Source organism: Trichosurus vulpecula, chromosome 6 (genome assembly GCF_011100635.1).
Source record: "Trichosurus vulpecula isolate mTriVul1 chromosome 6, mTriVul1.pri, whole genome shotgun sequence".
Classification (NCBI taxonomy): Eukaryota; Metazoa; Chordata; class Mammalia; order Diprotodontia; family Phalangeridae; genus Trichosurus; species Trichosurus vulpecula.
Window position 1 is genome coordinate 215191137 of NC_050578.1, and position 26920 is coordinate 215218056.

At 41.2% G+C, this 26920-nt stretch overlaps 1 protein-coding gene across 1 annotated transcript in view; it reads left to right on the forward strand.

Annotated features, from left to right (window-relative positions):
- Positions 1-26920, forward strand: part of DGKQ (diacylglycerol kinase theta) — a 96945-nt gene that overhangs the window by 54625 nt on the left and 15400 nt on the right. Inside the window, exons 8-15 of the mRNA XM_036764807.1 lie at positions 2894-2994; positions 3503-3732; positions 4475-4565; positions 5599-5653; positions 7784-7845; positions 9634-9784; positions 12531-12569; positions 15862-15977. Of these exons, the coding sequence (XP_036620702.1) occupies positions 2894-2994; positions 3503-3732; positions 4475-4565; positions 5599-5653; positions 7784-7845; positions 9634-9784; positions 12531-12569; positions 15862-15977 (845 nt within the window). The remainder of the gene's footprint in view (positions 1-2893; positions 2995-3502; positions 3733-4474; positions 4566-5598; positions 5654-7783; positions 7846-9633; positions 9785-12530; positions 12570-15861; positions 15978-26920) is intronic.

Here is a 26920-nt window from a genome sequence, read left to right on the forward strand (position 1 = left end):
ATTCATTTGATTTTTTTTTCAGTGTATAAGTCTTTCCATTTGCACTGTTGTAATTACTGTATAGATTGTTTTCTTTGCTCTGCTTACTTCTGTCTGCATCAGTTCGTATGGATATTTCTGTGCTTCTCTGTATTTGTCAGATACATAATTTCCTATAGCACAGTAATATTCCAGTACTTCAGTTTGTTTAGCTGTTCCCCACTCGATGGGCATCCATTTTGTTTGCAGTTCTTTGCTGTCCCAAAAAAGGGCTGCTATAAATATGTTGGTGTATATGGAGACTTTTTTCTTCTTGATGGCTTCCTTGGGGTATAAGCCTAATAATGGAGTCTGTGGTTCAAAGGGTATGGATATTTTAGTCACTTTATTTGCATAATTCCAAATTGCTTTCCAAGGTGGTTGCACCACTTTGCAAATCTACCAACAGTGTATAGCGTGCTTTTTATGCTATAACCCCTCCAACATTGACTTTCCCATCTTTTGTCATCTTTGCCAATTTAAAAGGTGTGAGGTGAAAACTCAGAGTTCTTTTGATTTGCATTTTTCTTGTTAGTCATTTGGAGCATTCTTTCATGTGGTTATGAATACTTTGCAATCCTTCTTTTGACAACTCTTTGTTCATACAAACATATATATGTATATCTATATACATGTGTGCATGTGTGTACACACAGACACACACACACACAGACACACACACACACACACACACACACACACACACACGACTTACCTACTGGGGAATGGCTGTTAGTCTTGAAGTGGCCTGTAGAATGATGATCCCTGCCCAGGTTCCCCACCTCTCCCCTCCCTCCCAGGGCTGTTGTAAAGATTAAATTACATGATGAACATGGGAATACCTCTTAACTGTAGAGCAGTGCACATATGTAAGGGATTGTTGTGGGAAAAGCATTGGATTTGGAGTCAGGAAGAACTGGGTTTAATCTCACCTCTTATACAACACAGATGCGTGAATATAAACCAGTCGCTTAATCTCTCTGACCCTCAGTTTCTTCATCTGTGAAACAGGGATAATAGAAGGCAGACAGGCAAAAAGGAAACAAGCTTTTAGGTGGGTGCCTATTATGCGCCAGGCACTGGAATAAACACTTTACAAAAATTATTTCATTTGATCCTCACAACAACCCTGGGAGATATTATTATCGCTACTTTACAGTTGAGGTTGACAGATTAAGAGACTTGCCCAGAGTCACTCAGATAGTAAATGTCTAAAGCCAAATTTGAAATCAGGTCTTCCCTGCTCCAGGCCCAGCACCCTATTTACCCCTAGCTCTACCTCTAAAACAAGCAATAATAATGATTATTTAGTACTTACGTTTCTAGGATCAAATAATATGCTTCGTGTAAAGTACTTTGCAAACCTTAAAGTACCATGTAAATGTCATCTCTTGTTATCATCATCATCATTATTTGGGAGGCAGCATTATATAGTGATCAGAGAGCCAAACTTGAAGCCAGGAAATGCTGAATGCAAGGCCTGCCTCTGCCTGGGACCCTGGGGAAATCACTTCACCCCTCAGGAGTCTAGGCACCTCTGTAAGACTGTAAGTCAAAGAGGAGGTGCCGGCCTACATCATTAGAGAGTGTTTTCTTACCTGAGAGTTCTCCATGGCCATGAAATTACAGGTATGATTCCTATCTCCTATCCATAGTTCTTTTTTTTCCTATTTAATATTTTTAGTTTTCAGCATTGATTTCCACATGATTTTGAATTACAGATTTTCTCCCCATTTCTACCCTCCTCCCACTCCAAGATGGCATATATTCTGATTGCCCCATTCCCCAGTCAGCCCTCCCTTCTGTCACCCCACTCCCCTCCATCCCCTTTTCCCTTACTTTCTTATAGGGCAAGATAGATTTCTATGCCCCATTGCTTGTATATCTTATTTCCCAGTTGCATGTAAAAACAACTTTTTTTTTTTGAATGTCTGCTTTTAAAACTTTGAGTTCCTAATTCTCTCCCCTCTTCCCTCCCCACCCACCCTCCTTAAGAAGGCAAGCAATTCAACATAGGCCACATGTGTATCATTATGCAAAACCCTTCCACAATCCTCATGTTCTGAAAGACTAACTATATTTTGCTCCATCCTATCCTGTCCCCCTTTATTGAATTTTCGTAGTTCTTTTTAACAAGTAATAAAAATTGCTAGTGGTGAAAAGGGCAATGGAGAGGCCCAGAGCAGGTGTTAGTAGGTTGCTGCATATTACCAACCCATATATATCTAAGATCTGACCTCAAAAGTAGAAAAGATTTGATTCAGGAGGTAGAGGATCAGAAAATCCTAAGTATTTAATAAAAGCAAAGGATCACAGGTGGGCAGTGCCTTCGATGCCTACCAGACAGAAAGAGCCCCAGAGGAAGGCTCCTGGCATGCTGGATAGATCCTTGTTGTGGGATTTATGGGAAGATGTAGGTAAGAGTTAAATATGGAGGAATCTGAAACCTAAGGAAGAAGCGACTGGCCCAAGACCAAGCAGACATGGATGTATTGCAGTCTACACTGTCACGTTGCAGTCTATACTGTTGGAGGGAGGGAACACCCACATCATTGAGATCCTTATAAGAACACATAGCCTTATAAATCTTGAAGTATGGACATCCTGTTCTTTGTAATGCCTGTGCTACTGAGTGTATTAGATTTTAATGTATGTTTTTATGTGGGAGTCTCAGTCTAGACTCAGGTCAGGGGACAGTCTGGGGCCAGGGTCAGAGGTCAGCTAGGAACTGCATCAGTCTTGGTCAGATCCATGCCGAGGATTGTTTTAGAGTCCAGGCTGTGCCTTGGACTTGATTATAATTTTTATTTCTCCTTGTCTTGCCTACAAAAAGAAAATGCTGTGTTTAAGAAACTCTGTGCCTTTTTTCTCTTAGGCAAACAGACACTGAAGATCTTTGATGGTAATGATGCCGTGAAGCGCAACCAGTTCCGGCTGATCACCATTCCCAGGATAGTAAAGGCAGGGGAGGCCATGGTAAGAGATGGCATAGTCCCAGATGGCAGGGGCTGGGCTGATGCCTAGCCCCCTATGGGGCTACAGGCAGGTGGTTCTAGGCCAACCTACTTTATCTTCATTGTGCTGTCTGTATTATTCAACTCAAATTTAATTCAGCAGACATTTATTAAATAACTTCTGGGTGTAAGACACTGGGGTTGGATACAAAGAAAAAACCCAAAGTAATTCCTGCTCTTAAGAAGCTCATTTTACTGAGGGGAGGGGAAGATACATTATTACTATAATTCACAGTTAAATTGATAAAGGAGTGAGCTAATGCTTGGGGAAGTGTTGGGAATGCTACATAGGGAGGTGATGTTTGAGTTGAGCCTTGAAAGGAAACAAAGGATTCTGAGAGACAGATGCAAGGTTCATCCACAGCCTTGGGGCATTCCTACAAGCATTGAGTCATACCCTAAATATTTCAAAAACTTTATACATATATTTTTAAAGAAATGACTGACTGCCTCCTCTTCTGGTCTTGCAGGAGGCAGCCTTGAGGGCTTATTACATTAATGACGACCAACGAGACTTTGAGCTGCAGACACTGGCTCAGCAGGCCATGGCTGATGGTGCACCTCCCAAAAACGGAGGCTCAGAGGACAGCAGTAGCACTAGCATCCCTTCTGTGTTCAGAGATTCCATTCCTGAAGCCTTGATCATTCATGCTAAGCCCAAGGATCATGAAGTTATAAAAATTTACCCAGCTTGGCTGAAGTGAGTGGAGGGCCACCTACTGGGTGGGACTGAAGTCAGGGTGGGAGTTGAGACCAGAACTACCTGACTACAAAGAAGGAAGACTATTCACTGGATGGTGTTTCCTCTCCACTAATTACATTAGTGAGGTGTCAAAGTGAGGAAGGTCTTTCCTGACTAGGGACTCCAGAGGTCAGAGAAGTCTGTTCACAGCTAGAATTTGTGAGTCTTCATGTGGATCTATTTGTTATCCTGGATTGAAATGGAGCTGATTGGTTTCTCCACTTAAAACAGTGATAAATCCAGGGGGTTGTTAGTAAATATTTAAAAACCAGCTCTGAAAGAAAATGCATGTGAAACACACTTCTGAGTTTAATTGGCATTAATAACATTTTCTCCATCACTTTCCTAACCCTAGACAAGTCGGCAAAAAAAAGTCAAGCTCTGATTTGTAGTATTTGCTGATATCTGACATATAAATGCTCAGGCTGAAAATTTAACAGCTGCCTCTTATGAGTCAGTTTGAGCTGGCTCCAGCATATCTTTGGATGAGACCCTTTGTATTGGGAAATGGGTAGGAATTTGTGAACTCTGCTATCAACCCCTGTGAGGAACTGGTTCCCCCTTCTCTGACTTCCCATACATCCCATATTTTATACAGCCTTTAAACGAATCCAGCCCAGCCAGGCACTTTCCCTTTCCCAAGAGATCTGAGGCAGCCTCCTCAGAAATTTCGGTCATTTAAAATCCTTATTCCCTCCAGGGTTGGAATGGCTTATGTCTCCATCCGAGTGGACAAAAACAGCACTGCTCAGACAGTGATGAAAGAAGTCCTCCCATTGCTGGGGCGACAGGTAAGCATTTAGGCTCTGGCTGCTCTGGAATTGGGGGGATGTCTCCTTTCCAGGCTGATTTTCATGCCCCTCTCTCCTGCAGGTTCTCCTGAAGTAATACTGTTGTGTTGGGTACATCAGTCATGTAGTCATTTAGCAAACTTTTCTTAAGTGCTTACCATCTTCAGGGCCATGTGCTCTCAGCTATGCTGATATAGGAGAAAGACACACTGGATTGGAGTCAGAGGACCCAATTCTGTCCTAACTCTGCCACTTACTAGCTCTGGGTTGTAGTTTTTTCTTCTCTAAAATAAAGGGCTGGTATAATAATCACTGTGACTGACACAGATAGAATATTTTGAAGTCAGCAAAGTGCTTTTTCCCCCCCTTTTGAGCCTTATAACCAGGGCAAATATAGAAGAAATTTCCGTTTTGCTTCATAGAGGTTAAGTGACTTGGCCATGGTCACATAGCTAGGAAGTATCATAGGCAGGATTTCAACCCTTACCACTCCAAATCCTCTGTCTGCTATTTAATGCCTTCCAAACTCCAAATTCTGTGAACTTCTGTTGTATACTTAAGAAAGACATAATACTTCCCTTTCTGAGCTCACAGCCCAGTAGGATCATATTTTGACTTAGTCATATTGCATTATCACTGGGCAGACAATGACCCAAGATAGCTGTAATAAGTTGTGTTCTAATTGGGTCTCTTTGGGCAGACCCAGAGGATACACAGTATGGTGTGCTTGAGTTGGAGTCATAACGATTAGGGTCTGGTTTTAGCTCTGCCCTTTACTGTCTTTGTGGCCTTGAGGTTTGTTATCTCTAAAATTAGGGTGTTGGACTGGCTACACAATCTCTTTGATCATCTAAGATGCTATTAGTCTTCAAGGGCTTTTCTGGGTTTGAGTCCTTCTGTTGGGCCTCTCGCTTTCTATTGGGAAGCTGAGATATTGGGATGTGTGATGGAGTAACTATTGGAAACCACCTCATGGACAAGGTATGTTGGCTTTGGCAAAAGCTTCATGAAATGTTTTGTCTAATCTTGGCAGGCAGAAAGTCTCAAGAATTTCCGGCTTGTGGAGGTGCTCATGGGTAGTAAGCAAGGTAAGATGGGGACTCTGGCTGTTGATGAGCCCTGAGATGACAGGGTAGACAACAATCTTAGCCAGGAGCATCAATTTCATTATACCCAGGCCCCATACACCAGAGTCCAGCCCTGCTAGGTTCTTCTTGCTGAGATTTTTTGTATTATATGTTTCCATGATTCTCTGGGAAGGTGGGGAAGGAAAGCAACCTCTGTTGCCACTAGTCCTGAAGAGAATACCCAACCATTGTCTACCCTGGCTTGTGGGTAAGCAGCAGATAAAAACAGAAGGAGCCCAGGGCTGGGGGCTGATGTTCTCCCATCCAGCACTTATGCTTGGAGCTGAGTGTGTCAATGCAAAGGAGAGCCAACTGAACCCTGATAGTGGTAATGCAATGTGGCCTGGGGAGCCTGGCTAGCTGGGTGGCTTCCCTTGTATGTCTTTGTTCCCCAGGGTTCATTGTGTCTCTTGGGAGGTCTTATTTACCTGGCCATGCTGTAAGGTGTTCAAGGTCTTGGAGTCTGAGATACAAACTCTTGGTCATAAGGTCAGCAACAGCTATACCCTTGACCATCCTTTCTGAGCCCTAGGTGGGCCTAGGTCAGAGGTTTAGGAAAAAGCACAGCCTTCACTGAATGCCTTCCTAGATCATGAAAATAACTTTTGTCAGCATCCCACCCCGACAACACTACCAAGACCCCTCTTATTCAGGCCAAGGTAGCTGTGATGTTGAAAGAGCCCTAGGCATGGTTTCAAATCCCAGCTCTGCCACTTACTGGCTGTGTGAACTGAGTCATGTCCCTTCTTCTCTGTGGGTCTCAGTCTCCTCCCACGTACATCCCTAAAACCTCTTTCATCTATCGATCCTATGATCCCTGGATTTAATACCTGCCACTTGCCTAACACTAGGCAACAAGCTCCTTTTTCCTCTTTGGGTCTTGTTTTGATCATCTCTCAAATGGAGCTGGTAACACTTCCTCTGCCCCCATTCTGGGTTGTTATGAGAAAAGCAGCTTGTATACCCTAAACCGGTGGTGTCAGACTCAGAGAAATGGGCTGCTAAACTGTACAGAAGGATCGCTACAGGCCACATATTGACTTAGAAGACCCAAATTAACATTATCTAATAGTGTTGTATTATGTTTTTGTTTATTTTGTTAAACATTTCCCAGTTACATTTTAATCTGGTTCAGTCGCTGCTCAGGAGTTTTGTGGCCACAAACTTGACACATCTGCTATAAACCGCCATATTTGGATCTGCTTTTCTTAACATCACCATTATTATTGGCCCGTGTTGCCCCAGTGACTCAGTTCCTCTCAATTCCTTTAGTTCAACAAAACCTTGATTAAGCACCAACTTGGTGCAGAGACTGTTAGATGCTGAAGGAAATAGAGAGCTGGGATTCACAACCATCTAAAATGGATATTCCAGCTGGGCCACTGGGTCTGCCCATTACCTGACATTCCATCGCCTTCCTTTGCTGGAGCCGCCTTCACTCCTATTAGCGCTGTCTCCCTTTCGAAATTACTGTGTGTTACTCTCTATCTACTTAGTACTCGTATGCATGTTTAGGAGTATCACACTGACAGCTGTGTGGAGGATTGGTCCGGGACAGATGTTGCATATATAAATGCAAAGAAATGTGCATGCACATTGTATGCAGAAGTAATAAACATACATGTTGTGGGCAAGTATGATAGAATTTAAGTTCTTCCAAGGCAGGAAATACTTTGTTTTCTAGCTTCATATCTGTAGCACCTCGGCCAGCACCTCGTACTTAGTAGACACTTAATAGCGAGGTGTTTATTGAATTGAAATGAAAATAGTTTAGCCATGGGCAGAGTGAGTCTATCTCTGCCTTCCCTCCTCAGTCTTTGTCCTCAGGGCTCTCTCTTTACAGAAACCCCTCTTCCATCTTCTAAATCTCCTACACTTGGGCCGCTGGGTTCTGTACACATCAAATGGCTCACCTTTTAAACTGAGGCCAGACGTGTATAGTGCCCAGTAGATCCCAGTGACCTTTGTTAATCGGAGTATTTCCAAACCCATGAAGAATCAGACAGTTAATTGTTTTAGGCAGAAATCTGACTATTGTCTCCAAACTCCATGATCCTTCAACTCTTCTTAACATCTTTTGAATCCTTTTAGTTCAGCGAATGACACTGACTGATGAGGAATTAATTCTCAGCAGACTTAGAGACATCCGAAAGGTAATTGAATTGTGATTCATGAGCTTTCTGTTGTATTTCTTGGGGGATGGACAGTTGTACTGATTGGACTTTGAGCAGAGGTCCAAAGAAAAGTTGGGGGGAGGTGGAGTTTTTAATGGTTTTCTCACTGAAAACAATCTTCTGGGCCCAGAAGGGTCTTAACCTTAGGAACTTCTAGAGGAACATCTTGCTAACTATGGTCACTGGAAAATATTCCACTTTTAGTTTAATGCAGCAAGCATTTGCTGAGCACCCACTGTATGCAAGGTACTCCTTCCCCCTCTCATGCTGTGAGATTTGATTTGATTTGATTTTTAACAGTATTTTTCCCTATTACACATAAAGACAATTTTTAACATTCCTTTTTTATAAAGCTTTGAGTTCCAAATTTTTTCCCTCCTTCCTTTCCCTCCCCACCTTGCTAATACAGTAAGCAATTTGATATAGATTATATTTGTGCAATCATGTAAAACATGTTTCCATATTATGTTGTAAAAGGAAAAACAGTTTGCAAAAAAATTATAGTCTACAAAAGGGAAAAAAATGCTATGGGATTTTAAAGGGAAAGGAGAGGAAAAATTATGGAAGGTGATTTTTTTCCTCGTTAACCCTTAAAGTTCTATAAGTGATGTGTTCATTTACACAGACCCAGACACACAGACATACACATTCTACATACCCATGGATGTACATATGTATTACATATGTATACTCATACATATGTGTGTATGAATATGTGCATTACATGTGTATATGCCTATGTGTGTGTATTTATGGTATAACATTGTGTATATATATATATAATAATGTGTATGGATGGTATAAAAGAGAAAGCCCTAGTCTAGTCATCAGGAGACCTGGTTTGGGTCCTGCTTGTTGACCTTAGCTTACTGCATGACCTTAGCCCATTGATTTTGCTTCTCTGAGCCTTCCTTTCTTTAGCAGGTACAATTGGATTATGCCCTAGGATGCCCTCTAACTCCGAGATCCCATGAGTCTGTGGTTCTCTGATCTCTTGTGGGCTGCTCAGAATGCTTCTGATACACTGGACAGTGGGGAGCATTATGTATGGTTCATAGAACATCAGATCTCAGAGATGGAGGAGATTTCAAAGGGCATCTGGTCTAGCTGCTAAATAAATCATTAATCCTTTCCATAAGTGCTAATCTAGCCAGTGCTTGAAGCCCTCCAGTGATGAGAAGCTCACTACCTGGTAGGGTGGCCCATTCTCCTCTTAGGACAGTCTCATTGTGGGGAAATTTTTGCTCGTGTACAGCTTAAATCTGTGTCTCTATGATTGCTACTCATGGCTCCAGTTTTTACTTTTTGGGGGGCCAGAGGGAACATGTCTAATCCCTTTGTCTTTTCTACCTGACAGATGTTAGAAGACAGCTGTTATGTTGTCCTTGAATCTTTTCTATTCCAGACTCAACATCCATAGTTTCTTCACCAGATGCTTGAATGGCCTATTCTGTAGTCCCCACATTTTTCTGACTGTCTTCCTCTGCCTGTGCCTCAGTTTGTCAGAAACCTTATAGGAATGAGGAAACTGAAAGCCAAAGGCAGGAAGTGTTTTTCCCAAAGTCACACAACAAATTAGTGGATGAGTTAGATTAGAACCAAGATCTCTTGAGTCCTAAGCCAGGCCTTTTCCCCCTGCACTGAGTAGCTTCCCAGGCTGCTGTCAAATTGACTGCCAACCCAAGCTGGTGATTTTCTGTGTTCATGATAATCCTCTCACCATACCCAAGCCCCTCTGGGTTCACTGCCACTTTTCCTTATTTTCAGACTTCCATCCGTCAAATGAACCAAACAAGATTTTATGTGGTGGAAAACAGCGATGCCACCACACAAGTGAGCCTATTTGTTGGGGGCCTGCCCCCCCAGCTCTCTGAGGAAGAATACACTCATATCCTAAAGGAGGATTTGGCTATCAAAAGTGAGTAAAAACAAGCAAAAACCTTTGAAAAGGGATGGGGTCAAAGGAGAAAATTGAATAAAGGGGGACAGGATAGGATGGAAGGAAATATAGTTAGCCTTTCACAACATGAGCATTGTGGAAGTGTTTTACATAATGATTCATGTGTGATCTATGTTGAATTGCTTGCCTTCCTAGGGAGGGTGGGTGGGAAGGGAAGAGGGGAGAGAATTTAGAACTCAAATTTTTAAAAGCAGATACTTAAAAAAAAAAAGTTTTTTGCATGCAGCTAGGAAACAAGATATATAGGGAATGGGGCATAGAAATCTATCCTGCCCTACAAGAAAGTAAGGGGAAAGGGGATGGGGTGGGGGGGAGTGGGGTGACAGAAGGGAGGGCCGACTGGGGAACAAAGCAATCAAGAGTGTATGCCATCTTGGAATGGGGGGAGGGTAGAAATGGGGAGAAAATATGTAACTCAAAATCTTGTGGAAATCAGTGTTGAAAACTAAAATATTAAATAAAAATCATAAAATTCAAAAAAAAAGTGAGTAAAAAAAGAAATCCCCCCCAACCACCTTTTTCTTAAAGAAGTCCCCTTTGTTCTCTTATCATTCTGATTTCTTTTCTGTTTATTGACCATGTAAGAATTTTCTGAGCAGCTTCTTTTCCTCTGTTGCCACTTACCTCTCTCTCTGAATTTTACTGCTGCCATTTTTAATCATGGCCTTGAGAAGGAACCAACCCTGAGAAGGTGGGGAAACAGAAGAGGAGTATCCCTAGGCCCTGCCCTCAGGTGCTCATTGGATCAGGGAGACTGAAGGAACATACTCTTCAGGGCCTGCCCTCAGAGAGTGCCACAGTCTTGGGGAGACAGAGGAGAAGCCCATCATAGTCTAGTTTCAGCCTACATTTCCAGCTTTGTCAGACATTACTCTCCTACATTTTACAGTCTAGCCAAACCAGTCTTCTTGCTCTTCCTAACCCATGATACCATCTCCCATCTCTATTTCCCATCTCCGTGCTTCTATACTGCTGGTCTCCCTCATTGCTGGAAAACTCTTCATACTCGGTTCCACCTAAGAATCTCTCTCTTCCTTCTAAACTTAGCACAACCTTCTACATGAAGCCCTCCCAGTTGCCCCAACTGCTAGGGCCCCAACTCCCTGAACTATCTTTCATTACTTTGTATTTATTCTTTATATATCTGTATGTATAAATGTTGGCTCCTATGGCTGAAGGCAAACTCTTTGAGAACAGTAACTATTTCATTTTTAATCTCTGTATTCCCAATGCCTGCCACATAGTGATTAATAATGTGCTTAGTAAGTGCTTAATAAATGCTTGTTGATTAATTGATTGCCCTCTAGGGAACTCAGAATCTTGAGGAGGCAGAAAAGGAGTAGATTAAAGCCTTGCCTTTAGGGAGCCTACAGGCTGAGGGAGACAAGACTGATTACACATGGAAGAGAGACTATTACATGATGGTATATAGTCCAGGGGTGGGGAACCTGCAGCCTCAAGGCCACATGTGGCCTTCTAGGTCCTTGGGTGCAACCTTTTGACTGAGTCCAAGTTTTATAGAACGAATCCTTTTATTAAGGGGATTTGTTCTGTGAAGTTTAGATTCCATCAAGAGGCTGCACTTGAGGACCTAGAGGACTGCATGTGGCCTCGAGGCTGCAGGTTCCCCACCCCTGGATACAAGCTGTTTAAAACTGAGTACAGTTTAGGTACAAAGTACATGTACCAGACTAAGGGGCTGTCAGTGGTCAGGAAGGGAAATCTTTGTTGTCTATCATAGTCAGAGAAGGCTTCCTGCATGAGGTTATTCTTGAGGTGGACCTTGAAGAATTGCAATAACCTGAGATTATTCTCACTTTTGTGGGGGGTGGAGTAGGGTCTAGAAAATAATTTGTATGGGAAAATGTCTGGGGAGTTTAGTAGATGACAGAACTCAACAGAGTGAACAGTGTGACGTGGCAGCGACAAAAACCTAATCTTAGGCTACATTAATGGAAGAAAAGCAGCTACAGTGAAAGGGGAGAGAGTCCCAGCTGTTCACTCCCTACCTTGGTTAGACCAGTGCTTCTTAAACTGTCACAATTCACAATTTAAGATATGCTGATAGGGGGTCTCAAGTGGAAAAAATTTAAGAAGCCCTGGGTTAGACCACGTCTACAGGACCACAAATGGTTCTGGGCACATTTTAGGAAGGTTTTTAGAATTCTTACCTAATTTTTTAGTTGGCATTTCACGAATTCAGTCCCAGCACTCCTATTGACTTCCTGTGTGGGCTTGGTCAATACAGCAGGTGTTTATCAAGCACTTACTACAACTATATGCTGGGTGTTTGGAACGCCAAGTTCAGCCCACAGTCTCTACCGTCAAGGAGCCTACAGGCTAGTTAGGGAGATAAGCCACCAGCACAGGTTATTGTAATACCTAATATTCCTTAGTTTCCCAGATGCCTGATGATCAAGCCAGGCTTCTCTTTTTACATTTGTGCAATGAGCATGATGAACTAAATGGTCTCAAAGAGCCCTTCTAGCTCTGGAGTTCCCCAAATCAGGCCCATCTCTTCTCCTTGATAGCTCCCATTAGGCAGCTTGCAGATGGGGCCATTTCAACTGTGGGGACAGAAAATAAGGGGAAAGGTTCACTGAAGGCAGGGTTTGAATTTGTGGGACTCCATTCTTGAGGGTTTGGGAAAACCGCATGCATGCTGGAAGTTGGAAGAGTTGACTATTGTTTTCTATTTTTACAGCAAATCTAGTGACAGTCACTCATGTTTACGCAAATCAAGGTAAGGAGAGTATATCGTATATATGTTACATAGCTTATGTATCTATCTATATCTGTTATATGGCTTATATCTGTTACATCCATTGTATTGTTGTTGTTCATCCTTCGTTCTTGAAGAGGACCAGTGACATCAGGAAGATGTCTTGACTTGCAAGTGAGTTGGATTTAGGTGAAGCAGAGCTATGCAAAGTCATCAGCCTCACATTATATATATTTATAAGGTGTATCATAAAGAGCCTTGCATGTGGGGACGAGAAGGCCCAAGCTAAAATTTAATCTCTTCTGCTTGACGGTGAGGTAACATTAGAAAGCCCCTCTAACTCTCTGAGCCTCAATATTCTCAGCTGTAAAATGGGATAGTACTTTTACTCCCTAACTCACAGTTTAATTGTGAGATTTGAGTGAGATGATGTGTAACTTTGCAAGCCAGAAAGCACTCTGTAAATGTCAGCTAATATTCTCTAATGTGTGCCCCAGGTGAGATGATGACTTTGCTAATTAAGGTGAGATGTGATGAGTTATTCTTCTTCTCAGCTCCACCTTGAATAATTTATAAATCATTTCTGGCTGGATCTTTCTCCTAGGGAAACAGAATGGATTCAAAGCAGTTGGTAAAAATTATTTGGGATGTTGAATGTATTCACTTTCAGATTTGCATCTGAAACATTTCTTACAAAATAGGAATTTAAAATGGAGATGGAGATGTGTGGTCCCAAAGGATGTTCTTGCCAGCCCCCAGATTTTTGTGTCTGTTTAATGTCCATATCTCTTACACACAGTTCCATGCAGCAAAGTGGAAAAGCGTAGCCTGGAAGTCAAGAGGCATAGGTTCTAGCCCCAACTCTGTCATTGACTTTCTCTGTGACCTCAGGCAAGTAACATCGCCATTCTGAACCGCAGTTCCTTTCTCTGAAAATGGGAATAAGGTTACATCTGATCCTGCTGACCAGCAGGGAATGTTGTGAGGATCCAAGGAGAGAATGGAAAGGATGGAACTCCATAAGTGCTAGGTACTATTATGGAAACAAAGAGGAAGAGAGAGAAAATAGCATTTTGCAGAGGGACGTAGCATCAGATATAGAGTAAAAAAACCCCTGAGTTCAAGGGCCTGGTTCTTGTACTTATTAGCTGCCTGGCCAAATCACTTCTACTCCCTGGTTCTCAGTTTTCTCATTTGTGAAAGGAGGGAAGGAAGGAAGGACGGAAAGAAGGCAGGAAGGAAGGATTTATTAAGTGCCTATAATGGGTTATCTCCACTTCACATTTGTGAAAACTGAGTCAGATAGTGACTAAGTTCCTTGCCCAGGGTCACACAGCTAGTGAGTATCTGAGGTCAGTTTTCAACTCAGGTCTTCGTGATTCCAGGTCTGGTGCTCTATCCACTGTCATGGACCCGTCTAGTAGACTAGTGAAGCCTGTGAAACCCTTTGCATAATGATGTTTTTAAATTAATAAAACAAAATACATGGGTTTAAAAAGGAAACCAGTTAGAGTGAAATAATAGTTACAACAAAGTACTTTAAAAAAACGAATTTAGAGATACCAGGTTAAGAAGCTTGGAAGAGGTCCCTCTGGCTCCAGCATTCTGTGATACGGATCTTCAGAGGTCTCTAATTCAGTCTGCCCCTGTGCAGGCATCCCTTCTATAGCATTTCTGACAAGGGACCGTATAGCTGCTGCTTAAGTTTCTAATAGTAGAGAACTTGCTACTCTCCTGTGAGAGTCTATTCACCCTACTTTATTAGGAAATTCTTCCTTATAATAGGTTGTCCCCAAAGCAAGTGAAGTTTTAAGCTTTAATAGCCTAAATTTTATTATGTATTTTAATTAGTTTCTATTGTAGAAATATTATTTACATGTTATAAGCTTTAATAGCTTATATATTATTGTATATTAATATTGATTATATATTATTTTTAATATTTAATGGCTCTTAAACTATTAAATATTTTTATATCCCAAAACATCTTATTATCAAATATATCCCATATATATCCTATTATTGTCCCAAAATTATTATCCCATATTATCCCAGAATATCCCATATCTTAGTGCAGTTTAAAGTTTTAATAGCTTAAATAGAATTATGTATTAATATATTGTATATTAATATAGTAACATTTTATCATGTTTACAATATTGTAATATATTTATATGATGCATATTATAATATTTAAATATAATACATAAGATAATATAATCTATATGATATAATATTTAATCACTTTTAATAAGGCATGAAAGCTTAAAACTGTAGTGAGACTGTGAGGATACCCAGTATTGTGCCAGTACCTGTTTTCCTGTAACTTTCCTCCATTACTCCTAAGTTTACCTTCTGGGACTGAGCAGAAGAAATCTAATTCCATTTCTGTATGATAGACTGATCTTCAGATACTTTGAGATAGCTCTTATTTAGCTGAGAAGATTGTCTAAGTGTCTGTAGCAATGGAGATCAGAGTTGATGTTAGCAGAGTTAAGTTATCGGCCATCCAGGTGTGACAGACTCCTGCTAGAGTGACTAAATTTTGCTTGACAGCAATTTTTAAATAAAACAAAATGAGATTGGGGAGGAGGGGGCTGGAGGAAACAAACAAAAAATATAGCTCTCATTTCTTGCTTCCCATCCCGTCTCCCCTGCCATGCCTCATCCTCACAACAAGTCTTTTTTCTCCCCATTTCCTTCCACTGATTGTTATGTAGCATTATATCCAGTCCTGTTCTCTAGATTCTGGTCAATTTTTAGTTGGTCAGAGCCCCACCAGCTCTCCTTTTTGTGTACTCCTTTTGGGGGATGTTTGTCTTATGGAAAATATGTTATACTTGTGGGATTGGTGTAAACAGCTGATCCTCAGAGAGAACTCATGGGATTGATTTTGAGCTGGTAGGGACCTTAGCCCAGGATTGAGGGTTTTCATCTGGGTCCCTGGAGGGCACATTCATACTGATGAAATCATGAACCCCTTGATGTGTCAATATCACAGGGAACGCAGAGCTCATTTAGCCCATTCCCAGCATGACTGAGGCCAGGACAGAGGAAGAGACTTAGGCAAAATCCTATAGCTAGTAGATAGTAGAACAAGGTTTTGAACCCAGGTTCAGATTGATTCCAGATTCACTTAAATGGTTGAGTCTCTATGTGGTTTTTTCCTCCAGCAGCAGGTGCTGGTTGACATTACTGTATGTAGTTAGGCTCCAGTATAAGATTCCCCTTTTTCTCTAATTGACTTGTGGGTTTCTTGCTGATTTTACTTGAGTCACTAGTTGGACATAAGAGCAAGTTGTTTTTATTTCAGGGGCCGTTGTACTCGACATCTCCTGTTTTTCGGAGGCAGAGAGAATATATATGCTCATTAAGGATACGGTGGTCCAGGACAAGCAGCTGACTGGAATTGTGATGCCCGAAGTGATGGTGAGTACCTGCTCCCTCCGGGCCCAGAGAGTTTATGACTTCCTCCAGGTGACGCAGAGAGGAAGCATCAGAACTGGAATTTGAGCCAAGGTCCTCAGACTCAAAGCCATTGTTTTTTCTGGTAAAATCACTGCTTCCCTCTTCCCAGACGTGAGTCGGGAAAGGAACAGGTCAGAAAGAGGACAGGAGGGGCTGGAATCTCACCGTTTTTGGAAATAATGAACAGGGACCAAAATTCAGAAAGCTAAGTCATTGGTTAATTATAGTCCAAGTTAATTTAATTATATATTTGAGTGAAATTAATTATAAATTTGAATGAAAACAAAATAGATGTGAAAAGAACCTTGAAAATTGTGAAGTGCTATACAAATGGGAGGTGGGGTTAGTGATGGCAAAATTCCGCATAGTGATTGGTCATGTCATGGAAGATACTGATACTATAGAACCAGGTTCATTTGGGTCATTTAACATATATTTACTGTTCCCTAGTGTGGGGGATACAGGGATGGGGAAGGCACTGTTGCTTCGTTCTAGAAATCATGGAATGCCATTGTCAGGGAAGGAACCTTGAAGATCATCCCATCCTAATGCATAGTCAAGTTCAAAAACTTATATTGACTCTTGACTGCCTAGAAAATAAAATATAAATTCCTTTGCCTGGCCCTTGACAGTCTGGTATCAGCCTCCTTTTCCAGGTTTATTTTGTATTTTTCTCCTACATGAACTCTACATTCCAGCTAAACCAGGCCCCAAGTGCCGTGTTCCAGCTCTGTGTATTTATCTCCCATTCCTAGAATGCTGATATCTTCAGCATTATCTTTCTGAAATATTCTCTCCTCCAAGGCTCAGTTCGGGTGCCATTCCTCTAAGAAATCTTTCCATTCTTGTCTGAAGGTATTCTCTCCTCATCTCAGATTTTCCTAGAGCCATTTGTCTGGATCTCTCTCTTTTGTCCCCCATCGTTTCAGGCCACCAAGGATTGGGTATGTGTTGCCTTTTCCCATTTCTCAGTCAAATGGAAACTCCTTGAGGGCAGGAATTGAGTCTTTTTTTTTTTAACTTTGTATTTCCTGCACCTAGCACAGTGTCGTGCACATGGCAGATACTTAATAAATATTCATTTTGAATCCTCTCTCATGTTATAGAAGAGCAAACTAAAGCCTATAAAAGCAAAGCGATGCCCTAAAAGCTACATAGCACTTTGGGACGGGGATCCCGGTCTCCTGACTTCAGGTCTGGGGCTCTTTCTAGTATGTTGTACTGCATTCCTAATTATCCTATTTTCTTTCTGAGACAAGATTGTAACACATATATGAAAAGTTAACTCCTCATACACTCACATATATGTACGTGCATGTATGCTTTTTAAAAATGGTGCAAAAAGTAGTGGCTGTGGATTAAGATCCACGGGCTGGGGTGGTCAGGGAAGTGAGATCTTGTGCTAGGTCTTGAAGGGGAGACAAAAGAAGGTAACTGTTCTAGGACGGAGGAAGAGTATGAGGAAGGGCTCAAGAATATGAATGAACTGACCATGCTGGTGGAATAAGAGGCTGCAGAGACATAACAAGAATGTTACTTGCTTCTTGGACCCTCGTTAGAAGCGTGACCAGTGCCTTCTGGATGTTTCTCTGTTTTGTAATGAGTGATCCGGTTTCCCCCACTGGCCCTGCCCTCATAGCCTCGAAGGGCACCAGCCTACCACATATGGGCACCTTTGTAGCTGGCCAACAGGTGGCGCTTCTGAGCCAGTAAAGTTGAGCTTGCCTTCAGCTTCCTCAGAGGGTAGGGGAAAACTGTCTGCGTAGATCCACCAAGCTAAGTAGTAAATTCACGACAGACAAAAATCCAAGAAAGAATCCAGCAAGAAAAGTGAAGGCACCAGATGTCTATAGACACGTATGAAACAAACAAGATGAACTAGGGATCTTACTGCAAGGAAGCAAATTTGACATCATGAATATTGGAGGGATTGGCCTTTCCAGTTGGAAGCGTGTACCTCATTCAAAAGTAATAGTATCTGCAAAAGAGGATTTGGGTGGTAGTGAAGAGCCCTGCGTATTAAGAAGACGTGTGTGTGTGGGAGGTGGGGGGTGTGTAAACCCAGGAACTAGAACAGGAAGCATGGTGGAGAGCGTTTGGGTGAAAGTCCCTGGCACTAGAAATAGAAGCGGTATTATCATTAGAGTAAACCACAGAGTGCCTGCAAAGAATGAGGAAATAGTTCGATTCAGGAAAGAGACAATAAGTTAAACACAGAAGTATGTTAGCTAGTACTGATAGAGGACTTCGGTTATGGTCTTTCAATTGGAAGGGATAGACCTTAAAGACTGCGGTTCGTTGTCAGCTAGGAAGTCTCTAGTAGAGTGTTCCAGAAATCTGTTTAATGGCTCTTTGCTGTTAAACATGTCTATTAATAATTTGGCTAAGGGCACAAGTGGCACACTTATAAGTTTTGCAAGTGACAAAGTGGGGAGGAGGAGCTAACTTGTTGAGTGCCAGTCGGGATCTAAAACAGTTTCAACAGGTTACCGCATTGGCTTGAATCTGATGAAATGGAGTTTATAAGGATCATTGTAAAGTCGCACTTGGATTCAAAACACCAGCTTTATAAGTGCAAGATTGGGGAGGTGTGGCTGGCAGAAGTTCAAAGGAAAAAGATCTGGGGCTTTTAGCGGACTGTGAACTCAATATGAGTCCGCTGAGTGATACAGCAGACTAAAAAGCCGATGCCATCTCAAGTTGCATTAAGAGAAGCATGGTATATTTGGGGAGGCCGTTGTCCCACAGTATTGTTCCCTGCTTCGTCATTGCTAGGAGTGTTGTGGTCGGTGCTAGGCATCATATTTTAAGAAGTACGTTGACAAACCATAGATCTTCAAAAGGAGGGTGACCTTTTCTGTTGAAATTGTGCCACACTATGCTTGGTTGAAGCATAGAGATTTAGCATGGAGGGAAGAAAAGACTGGGTGGGAGAGAGGTGGTAAAGGGATCGAAGATGTGGCTTGTCTTCAAGAATTTCTCTGAGAGATTTGACTTGTTTTGTGTGGAAACAAGGCAGAACTTGAGACAGTGGGTACAAGTGGCAAAGAGGCAGGTTTAGATTTGATGTAAAGAGGTGCTTATTAATGAGAGTTGTTCAAAAGTGGAGTGGGCTTCTCTGGGAGGTAGTCAGCTCCCTCTCCACAGAGGTCTTCAAGCAAAGGCTGGGTGGCCACCTCTTTGGGTGGATTTTAGAGGGAGTTCTTCAACTAGGTAATTGCCAAGATTCTAAGATTCCTTTGTTGCAGTTCCAAGCAGCGAAGGCAGGAGCAATCAGGGAAGAGGTGGAAGTTGAACTGGACCATAAAGGATAGGCAAAAGAAGCAGACTGGAAATAGAGAGAAAGTTATCATAATTAACAATAATAGCTCCCATTTGTGTAGGGTTCACTTTTATGGAGCACTTTCCTCACAACAGTACTATGAGGTGGGCACAGTGATGAACTTGGAGTCAGAAAAACCTAAGTTCAAATCCTACCTCAGAAACTTACTAGCTGTGTGACCCTGGGCAAATCACTTAGTCGCATCTGCCTCAGTTTCTTTAGTGGAGATAATAGTAACACCTAGCTCACAGGGTTGTTGTGAGGGTGAAGTTAGATAATATTTGTAAAGAGCTTTGCAGATCTTAAAGTGTCATTTAAATGCCGGTTCTTGTTAACTTCATCATCTTCATTTACAGACGAAGAAACTTAGACTTGAAGAGATGAAATCAGAAATTTTGGAGCTGGTATTTGCGCTCAAATCTTCTGACTGAATTCAGTTCATATTCTTGTCTGCTATTGCCTCTCCATTCCAGATGAGAGGAACAGTGTGAATGAAGATGCAGAGTAGGATTGCATATGTTCTACAAGAATAGGGAGGTGGCTGGTCTGTTGCTGAGGAGTTTCCCCACTGACGTTGGCATCTATTCCACTTGTCCCTCATCTCTACCTACGGCTAAGGAGAGAATCCTGTTGGGACTTTAGAAATTGAGGCGGCCCCGTTCATCCCTGGAGCAATTCAGGAGAACCTCCTGAGAGCCCCTCTTCTCCAGGCAGATGCTTTTTTCTGATTACTTCAAGCATTTTCATCATTTGTATATCTCAAGACACTTTCCCATTCATTATCTCACATAAATTGAATCATTTGGCATTTTTTTTAAGCTCTTACTGTGTGTGAGGCACTGTGCCAAGTGTTGGGTATACAAAGAAAGGCAAAAAAACAAACAAACCCTGTATATGTAACCTGCATAATCCTGAGAGGAGGAAGGCCAGGCATGGATGATTGTTCTCGTTTTGCAAATGAGAAAACTTAGCTACAAAGGCCTCAAGCAATGACTGATGTAGTGAGAGGCATTGGCATTGAAGATAATTTGAAGGAACCGGGCATGTTTAACTAGAAAGAAACTTGCAGGAGGGAGGATATGGTCGCTGTACTTTAAAAGTTGTCATACTTAGAGAACAGAACTAGCACCAGTGGGTGGACATTATGGGGAAGCAGGTTTTGATCCAATATATAGGAATTATTACAGTGTTTGTACACCTATTTTCTTGAATTAATTTACCCAGAAAGAAACTTCGCTAACATAGAATCTGCTTCAGAGGTGAGAAACATTGTTTTAAGACGTTCAAGAGGGGCAGCTAGGTGGTGTAGTAAGTAGAGCACCAGCCCTAGAGTCAGGAGGACCTGAGTTCAAATCCAGCCTCAGACACTTGACACACTTACTAGCTGTGTGACCTTGGGCAAGTCACTTAACCCCAATTGCCTTGCGTTCCCCTCTCCAAAAAAAAAAAAAAAGAAAAAGAAAAAAAAAGAAGAAGCTGAAGAAGTTTCTGGTCTTACTGGGTCAGCCTTCTGAGACTCCATTCTTCAGGGAGGGTTTTTCCAAGAGCCATGACAAAGATTTCTGTTTGTCTATGTTATCAAAACTAAGATCTGCCCTTGGAAATCCCCATTCCTGTCCTTTTGCCCCCGTAAGTCACACAGCAACCCATGTTTCCATAGCATTTTACTTTCTGCGGGTCACTTTTTATGAAATAAGTAGTGAAGGTAATTTCATCCCCATTTTATAGTTGAGAAAACTGAGGGAATGTGCCTCTCCCAAGGTCACACAGTAAGGAGTAGAACCAGAACTGGAACCCAGGTGTCTTTACGTCCCATTCCAGGACAACACGTTGCTTCTCACAATGAGCTTTAGTCCTTTAAATTTATACCACTCGAGGCAGCAACAAGAAATCAAGTGTGCCAATGTTTTGTTCTTTTTTGTTTGTTTTCCTGTCAGCTGCTTTTCCAAGATTAAAAAGGTAAGTTGTCACTACCTGGCCATTCCCTGACAATGTAGTTATGAGCTTGTTTGTTCCACTGCGTGTTTAGTTTAGAGTAGATGTGTGTTTGAGAGCAACCCTCTCCCTCCTGCCATATGCAGTGTGCTGTGTGAGATAGAAGATGTCAAAATTCTCTGGTATTGTTCTGTTTATGACTCTGGCCCACTTCATCCAGTTCCAGGTACCTTCTGGTCTGGTTTTGTGTCCCAGTGAAAACCAGAAGTCCGCCAATGGCATTAAGGGAAGGCTGAGGAGTGGAAGTTGGTAACCCTGAAGCCTCCTTGTCTTAAAGCTAGGCTGTACAAATGAAGAATTATATGTGATCAGGAAATCATTTCTCAGTTCTCTTCCATCCTGTGGACTTAATATCTTAGATCTCAAGTTGTGATGGGACCTTGACAATCATCTAATTTGAATCCCTTCTACAGAGAAGAAACTGAGGCCTAGAGGTAGGAAGTAATGACCAGAGTTACATAGGGATTGATACCGGCTCTTCTGGTTTTACCTTCAGTGACCTTTTCACTGAATTACAATATCCTAGATCAGGAAAATCAAAGTGTTTTAAAATAATGGCCGGCATGATTAGAAATCCTGTGTATGTGTGTGTGTGTGTGTGTGTGTGTGTGTGTGTGTGTGTGTGTGTATGCACATGGGTACGCACGTGCACATGCACACTGAAGAATGGGCTGGCTGCCTGAATTTAATTAATTAACAATTAACTATTTAAAAATTAATTATGCTTCATGTTAATCACACCACTCCAAGAACTCTCCATCCAGCCTCCATGTTGTGAGTACATTCTCTGCAGCCCCTGTATTTTCAGCACAATGGAGGGGAATCCAAGCAGTTTCACTACCTCCTGACTCACCCTTCAGTTTCCCCAAAAGAGGATGAAAGGAACATGTCAGCCATCCATGGGAGGTGCCTGGGAGCCTTATTTCCGCTCTTAGAGTGTGCTGGGCTTCTTAGCATTTACTACAGATGATCCTGGGAACTTTGGCTGCACCCCATGGTTGCCTTTACACAGCTGCACTGCTCACTCCTTCTCCACCCTTAGCTTTTTGGCCTTTACACAGCTTCTACTGGGAGTAGGCTAACACTTCATCGGGTTTGCTGAGCTGCCGCTGCAGGTAAATATCTCAGTTCTCTGCAAAGCCCTGTGAAGGGGAGATACAGCCTCAGGCAAAAACTTCAGGTTCCTTTGAAATTTCTTCTCCCAACTTCCTCTGCCAGTTTCTTCTTCCTTCCCTGCTTTCCTGGTTGTTCTTCCCTATAACTTTGAAGCTTCTCATGATTTCTTCCCATGTGACTTCCTAGGTGAAAAGAAAACAGAATTTTGGGGATTGTAGTTTCCGGAGAAAACATGTGATCCCAGTTAGAGATGTGGTTACTGCCCTAACTTCTAAATTAACTATTGGTATTCTAAACTCCAGATCCTTGTTCAGTGTCCACATATTGGATTTAACTTCTAGTGAAATTGAATCATAGTGATTTTGACATTCTTGCTATAAACAAAACAAAAAATCCCAAAGGATATGTCAAACAAATGGAAGGATGGCTCACAGAATGACCTTGGAAAGGCATATCGGAAAATTGGTTGAGTTGCTTTCATTGGGTGTCCAAAGGCAACAAGAAACATCATTTTATGGAGTCTTCAGTAGTGCCAATTATATGCATTTGCCAAAAGACCACCAAAGATAACAACAGCTTATACCCCACATCTGTTGGAGAATATGAAGAGGTAGAGAAATTCTATGAAGAACTTCATAAGACCCTCCAAATTTAATTAACTACTATTTTTATATTTAGGTACTGCAGTGCAAAGGGGAGTATAGGAGGAGATGACAAAAAATATGATGGAAAACATGGGTTGAGAATAGCAAAAAAGAGAGACCAAATTCTTATACAGGTGCCTCTGTGTGTGTGTGTACACATATATGTGTATGTAATTATTTGTATATATAATTATGTATATATATTTTGTATATATATATAATATTTATGTGTACTTATTGTGTAAATACAGATAAATGTTATATATATGTACAATACGTATATATACTAGGTATTGTGTAGATATATATAAATACATATATTTTATATTTATATGTGTATATACACATATGTATGTTTGCACATAGGAGTGAGGCACCTGTATAAGCATTTGGCCTCTTTTATTTGTTACTCAAACCATGTTTTCCAATATACCTTTTGCCATCTTCTCCTATACCCACCTTGTCATTGCAATACCTAAATGTTAAAGTAGATGTTAATTAAATGTGGAAGGCTATGTTATTACACACACACACACACACGCACACATTTTTTGTTGTTATTCAATTATGTCTAACTCTCCGTGATCCCATTTTGGGGTCTTCTTGACAAAGATATTGGAGTGGTTTGTCATTTCCTTTTCTAGATCATTTTACAGATGAAGATTTAAGGCAAATAGAGTTCAATGATTTTCCTAGGGTCATCCAGCTAGTAAGTGTCTGAGGCCTGATTTGAACTCAGGAAGATGAATTTTCCTGATTCTAAGCCTGCAGTGTGTGTGTGTGTGTGTGTGTGTGTGTGTGTGTGTGTGTGTATGTGCACACGTGTATGTGTACATATATGTATACTTTTTTTTGTGAATATATTCTTCAAGAATGTAAGGCATGAAATTGATTATATCCCAAGAGGAAATATAAATGGTTACTGATTTTGTAGTCATTTCGAGACCAGCAGGCATGATGGAAAATGCCATCCACATCCACAGAAAGAAATATGGAGTCTGAATGCAGATCAAAGCACACTATTTGTTCTCTTTTTGTTTAGTTTAGTTTTTTTCTTTCTCATGGTTCCTCCCATTCATTCTAATTCTTCCATACAACATGACTAATATGAAAATATGTTTAATAAGAATGTATACATAGAGTGTATATCTGATGGCATGCCATCTTGGGGAAGGAGAGGGAGGTGGAGAAAATTTAAAATTTATGGAAGTGAATGTTAAAAACTAAAAATAAATAAATTATTTTTTTAAAAAGGAGATGTGGCAAACAGTTGAGGCAATTCCATTCTGACACTTTTAACAAAAAATGGAAAATGGTTAAAAGAAGAGTCATAGACTGTCACCATTTTCCAATGAGGAGAGGAAAAAAGTCTTCAACTTTACTCTGCCAGCAAGTGCTAGATCTGGTTGCCATGTGAACAGATAGGGCAGTCAAGGTCAGAACCAATACAGAATGTAAACTTGTTTGTAACAGGGCAGCTAGGAGGTGCAGAGGATAGAGTGCCGTGCCTAGAGTCAGGAAGACTCCTTCCTGAGTTCGAATTTAGCCTCAGATGGTTCCGAGCTGTGTGACCTTGGGCAAGTCACTTAACCCTGTTTGCCTCAGTTTCCTCATCTGTAAAAAGAGTTGGAGAAGGAAATGGCAAGCCACTCTAACATCTCTGCCAGGAAAACTGCAAAAGGGGTCACAAATAGTTGAAAAAAAAAACAACTAAACAACAAAACTTTTTTGTAAAATTGTTTGGAGGAAGCTGGGGGGAACTTATCTTTAGCAGCACTTCAAAAAGGAGTAACAAGGGGGAAAAAAGCAAGTTTACAGAAAACTTGGCAAGAAACCCAATTAAGTCACATTATGCCAAAGGCATTTATGGATCAAACCGGAAGAAAGACCATAAACAGGCAGAAGTGGACTACCCACAGAGCTGGTCCCTCAGTATGTAGAAATCTTAGACAGATGCTGCAACAGATAGTGAGTAAGGGTTTTAAAAACAAAATAGTCCCTCCCTCAAGGAACCCTACAGTCTACTGAGGATGAGGAGATACAGTGCATACACATTTAGTCAATACGAGGTCATTTTGAGGTAGGAGATAGAAATTAACTGGGGGTGGGGGGAGGACTAGGGAAAGGTTCCTGAAGAAGGTGATACTTGATATGAGCCTTCAAGTAATGGATGCTCTTAATAAAGCAAAGGTTGAATCCCCATTAATGTGAATATAGGCTGTATTCCTCCCCACAAAATTAGCTTATAAAAATCTGAGTGCAAACTAAAAATCAATGTTATTTTTCAGTGTATGCCAATATAGGTTTTTATTCCTTTCAAAGATATCTCATTTTAGGAATATAGCTTTTTTCTTTTTTTGGCCTAAGATGACATGCTCTATACCCAAAAAAGTTTAAAATCAATTTTTTTGTGTCATTTTGAGGCATAATAAAAAATTCAGTCATGCAGAACTCATTTTTCTTTGGAGATACCATATAAATGAGATATACTGATGCATGAATCATTGTCACCCTAGAGGGGAGGCCTGTAGCAGAGGGAGATAACCATGTAAATGAGATATACTGATGCATGGATCAGTGTCACCCTAGAGGGGAGACTTGCCCTAAGGACCTGTCTTTCTTTCTGCTGTTCATTGTTTTAAGCATCAACTGGGATGAAGCCATAGATGGATGGCATGCTTGCCATACTAACCGTATTAATAGATGACATAAATCTATGATGGTTGACAGCGAATCCATATCCAAAAATATCTGGATAGGCTAGAGTGATGGGCTGAAACAAATAAGATGAAGTTTAGACAGATAAAATACCAAGTTTTAAACTTGAGATTTTGAAAAAATATCATGGGGAGATTTGACTATATCAGTTCATGGGAAGAAGGTCTAGGGATCTCAGTGGACTGCAAACTCAGTATAAGTCAGTAGTCAAGAAAGCCAATGCATTTGAGGTTGCATTAATAGAAATAGAGACCAAATAGTCATATTGCCCAATCACCTCTGGAATACTGTGCCTAGTTGCCAGCATCACAGGACATTGATCAATTAGAGCACATTCATAGGAGGGTGGCAAAGATTGGAAGGGGACTAGAGACCAAGCTGTATCAGTACTGGTTAAAGTAACTAAATATGCTTATTCTGTAGAAGAGGAGGTTTGGGGCTTGATAGACGTGATAGGTGTATTCACATATATAAAGACAGAATAGGTTAGTTTTACTTGGATTCAGGAAATGAAAGAGCAGTGGAGGTGTGGGGAGAATAGCAGATTTGGTTAGTTTAAGGAAACTTTCTAACACAGTTGTCCCAAAGTGAAATGAGCTATATCAGAAGGTAGAGGGTTCCCTGCCTCTTGGGATGAGATTTTAGCTAGAGACTGGATGATGTGTGCTGGGCATATCGTAGAGAGGATTTCTACTCAGGAATGGGTCACACTAAATGTCTCTTCCAATTTTGCGCTTCACTGACCTCTAAGGATCTGTGATTCCATATTGTGATAATTAGAATCAAATCTGTCTAATATGAAGGCTGTTTCTCTTGAAGGCAAGATGAATGGAGTTTCTACTTCAACCTCTGTTTAAAAAAAAAAAAGAGGAAAAACTTCCAAACACTCAGAACCATCCAGCCATGTGTCTTTGAGAATCTCAGACTTCTCTTTTTGATGTGATTCATCATTTTCTGACCTGTATTCTATATCTCCTAATTTTTCTATTTCTATAACATCTCATTTCCCTCCTGGGTTGCAAGCTTTTTTGAAGGCAGAGGCAGTGTGTCATATTTCACCTCTTTATCCGCAGAATCTAGCATATTGCTTTGCATATATTTTATGCATT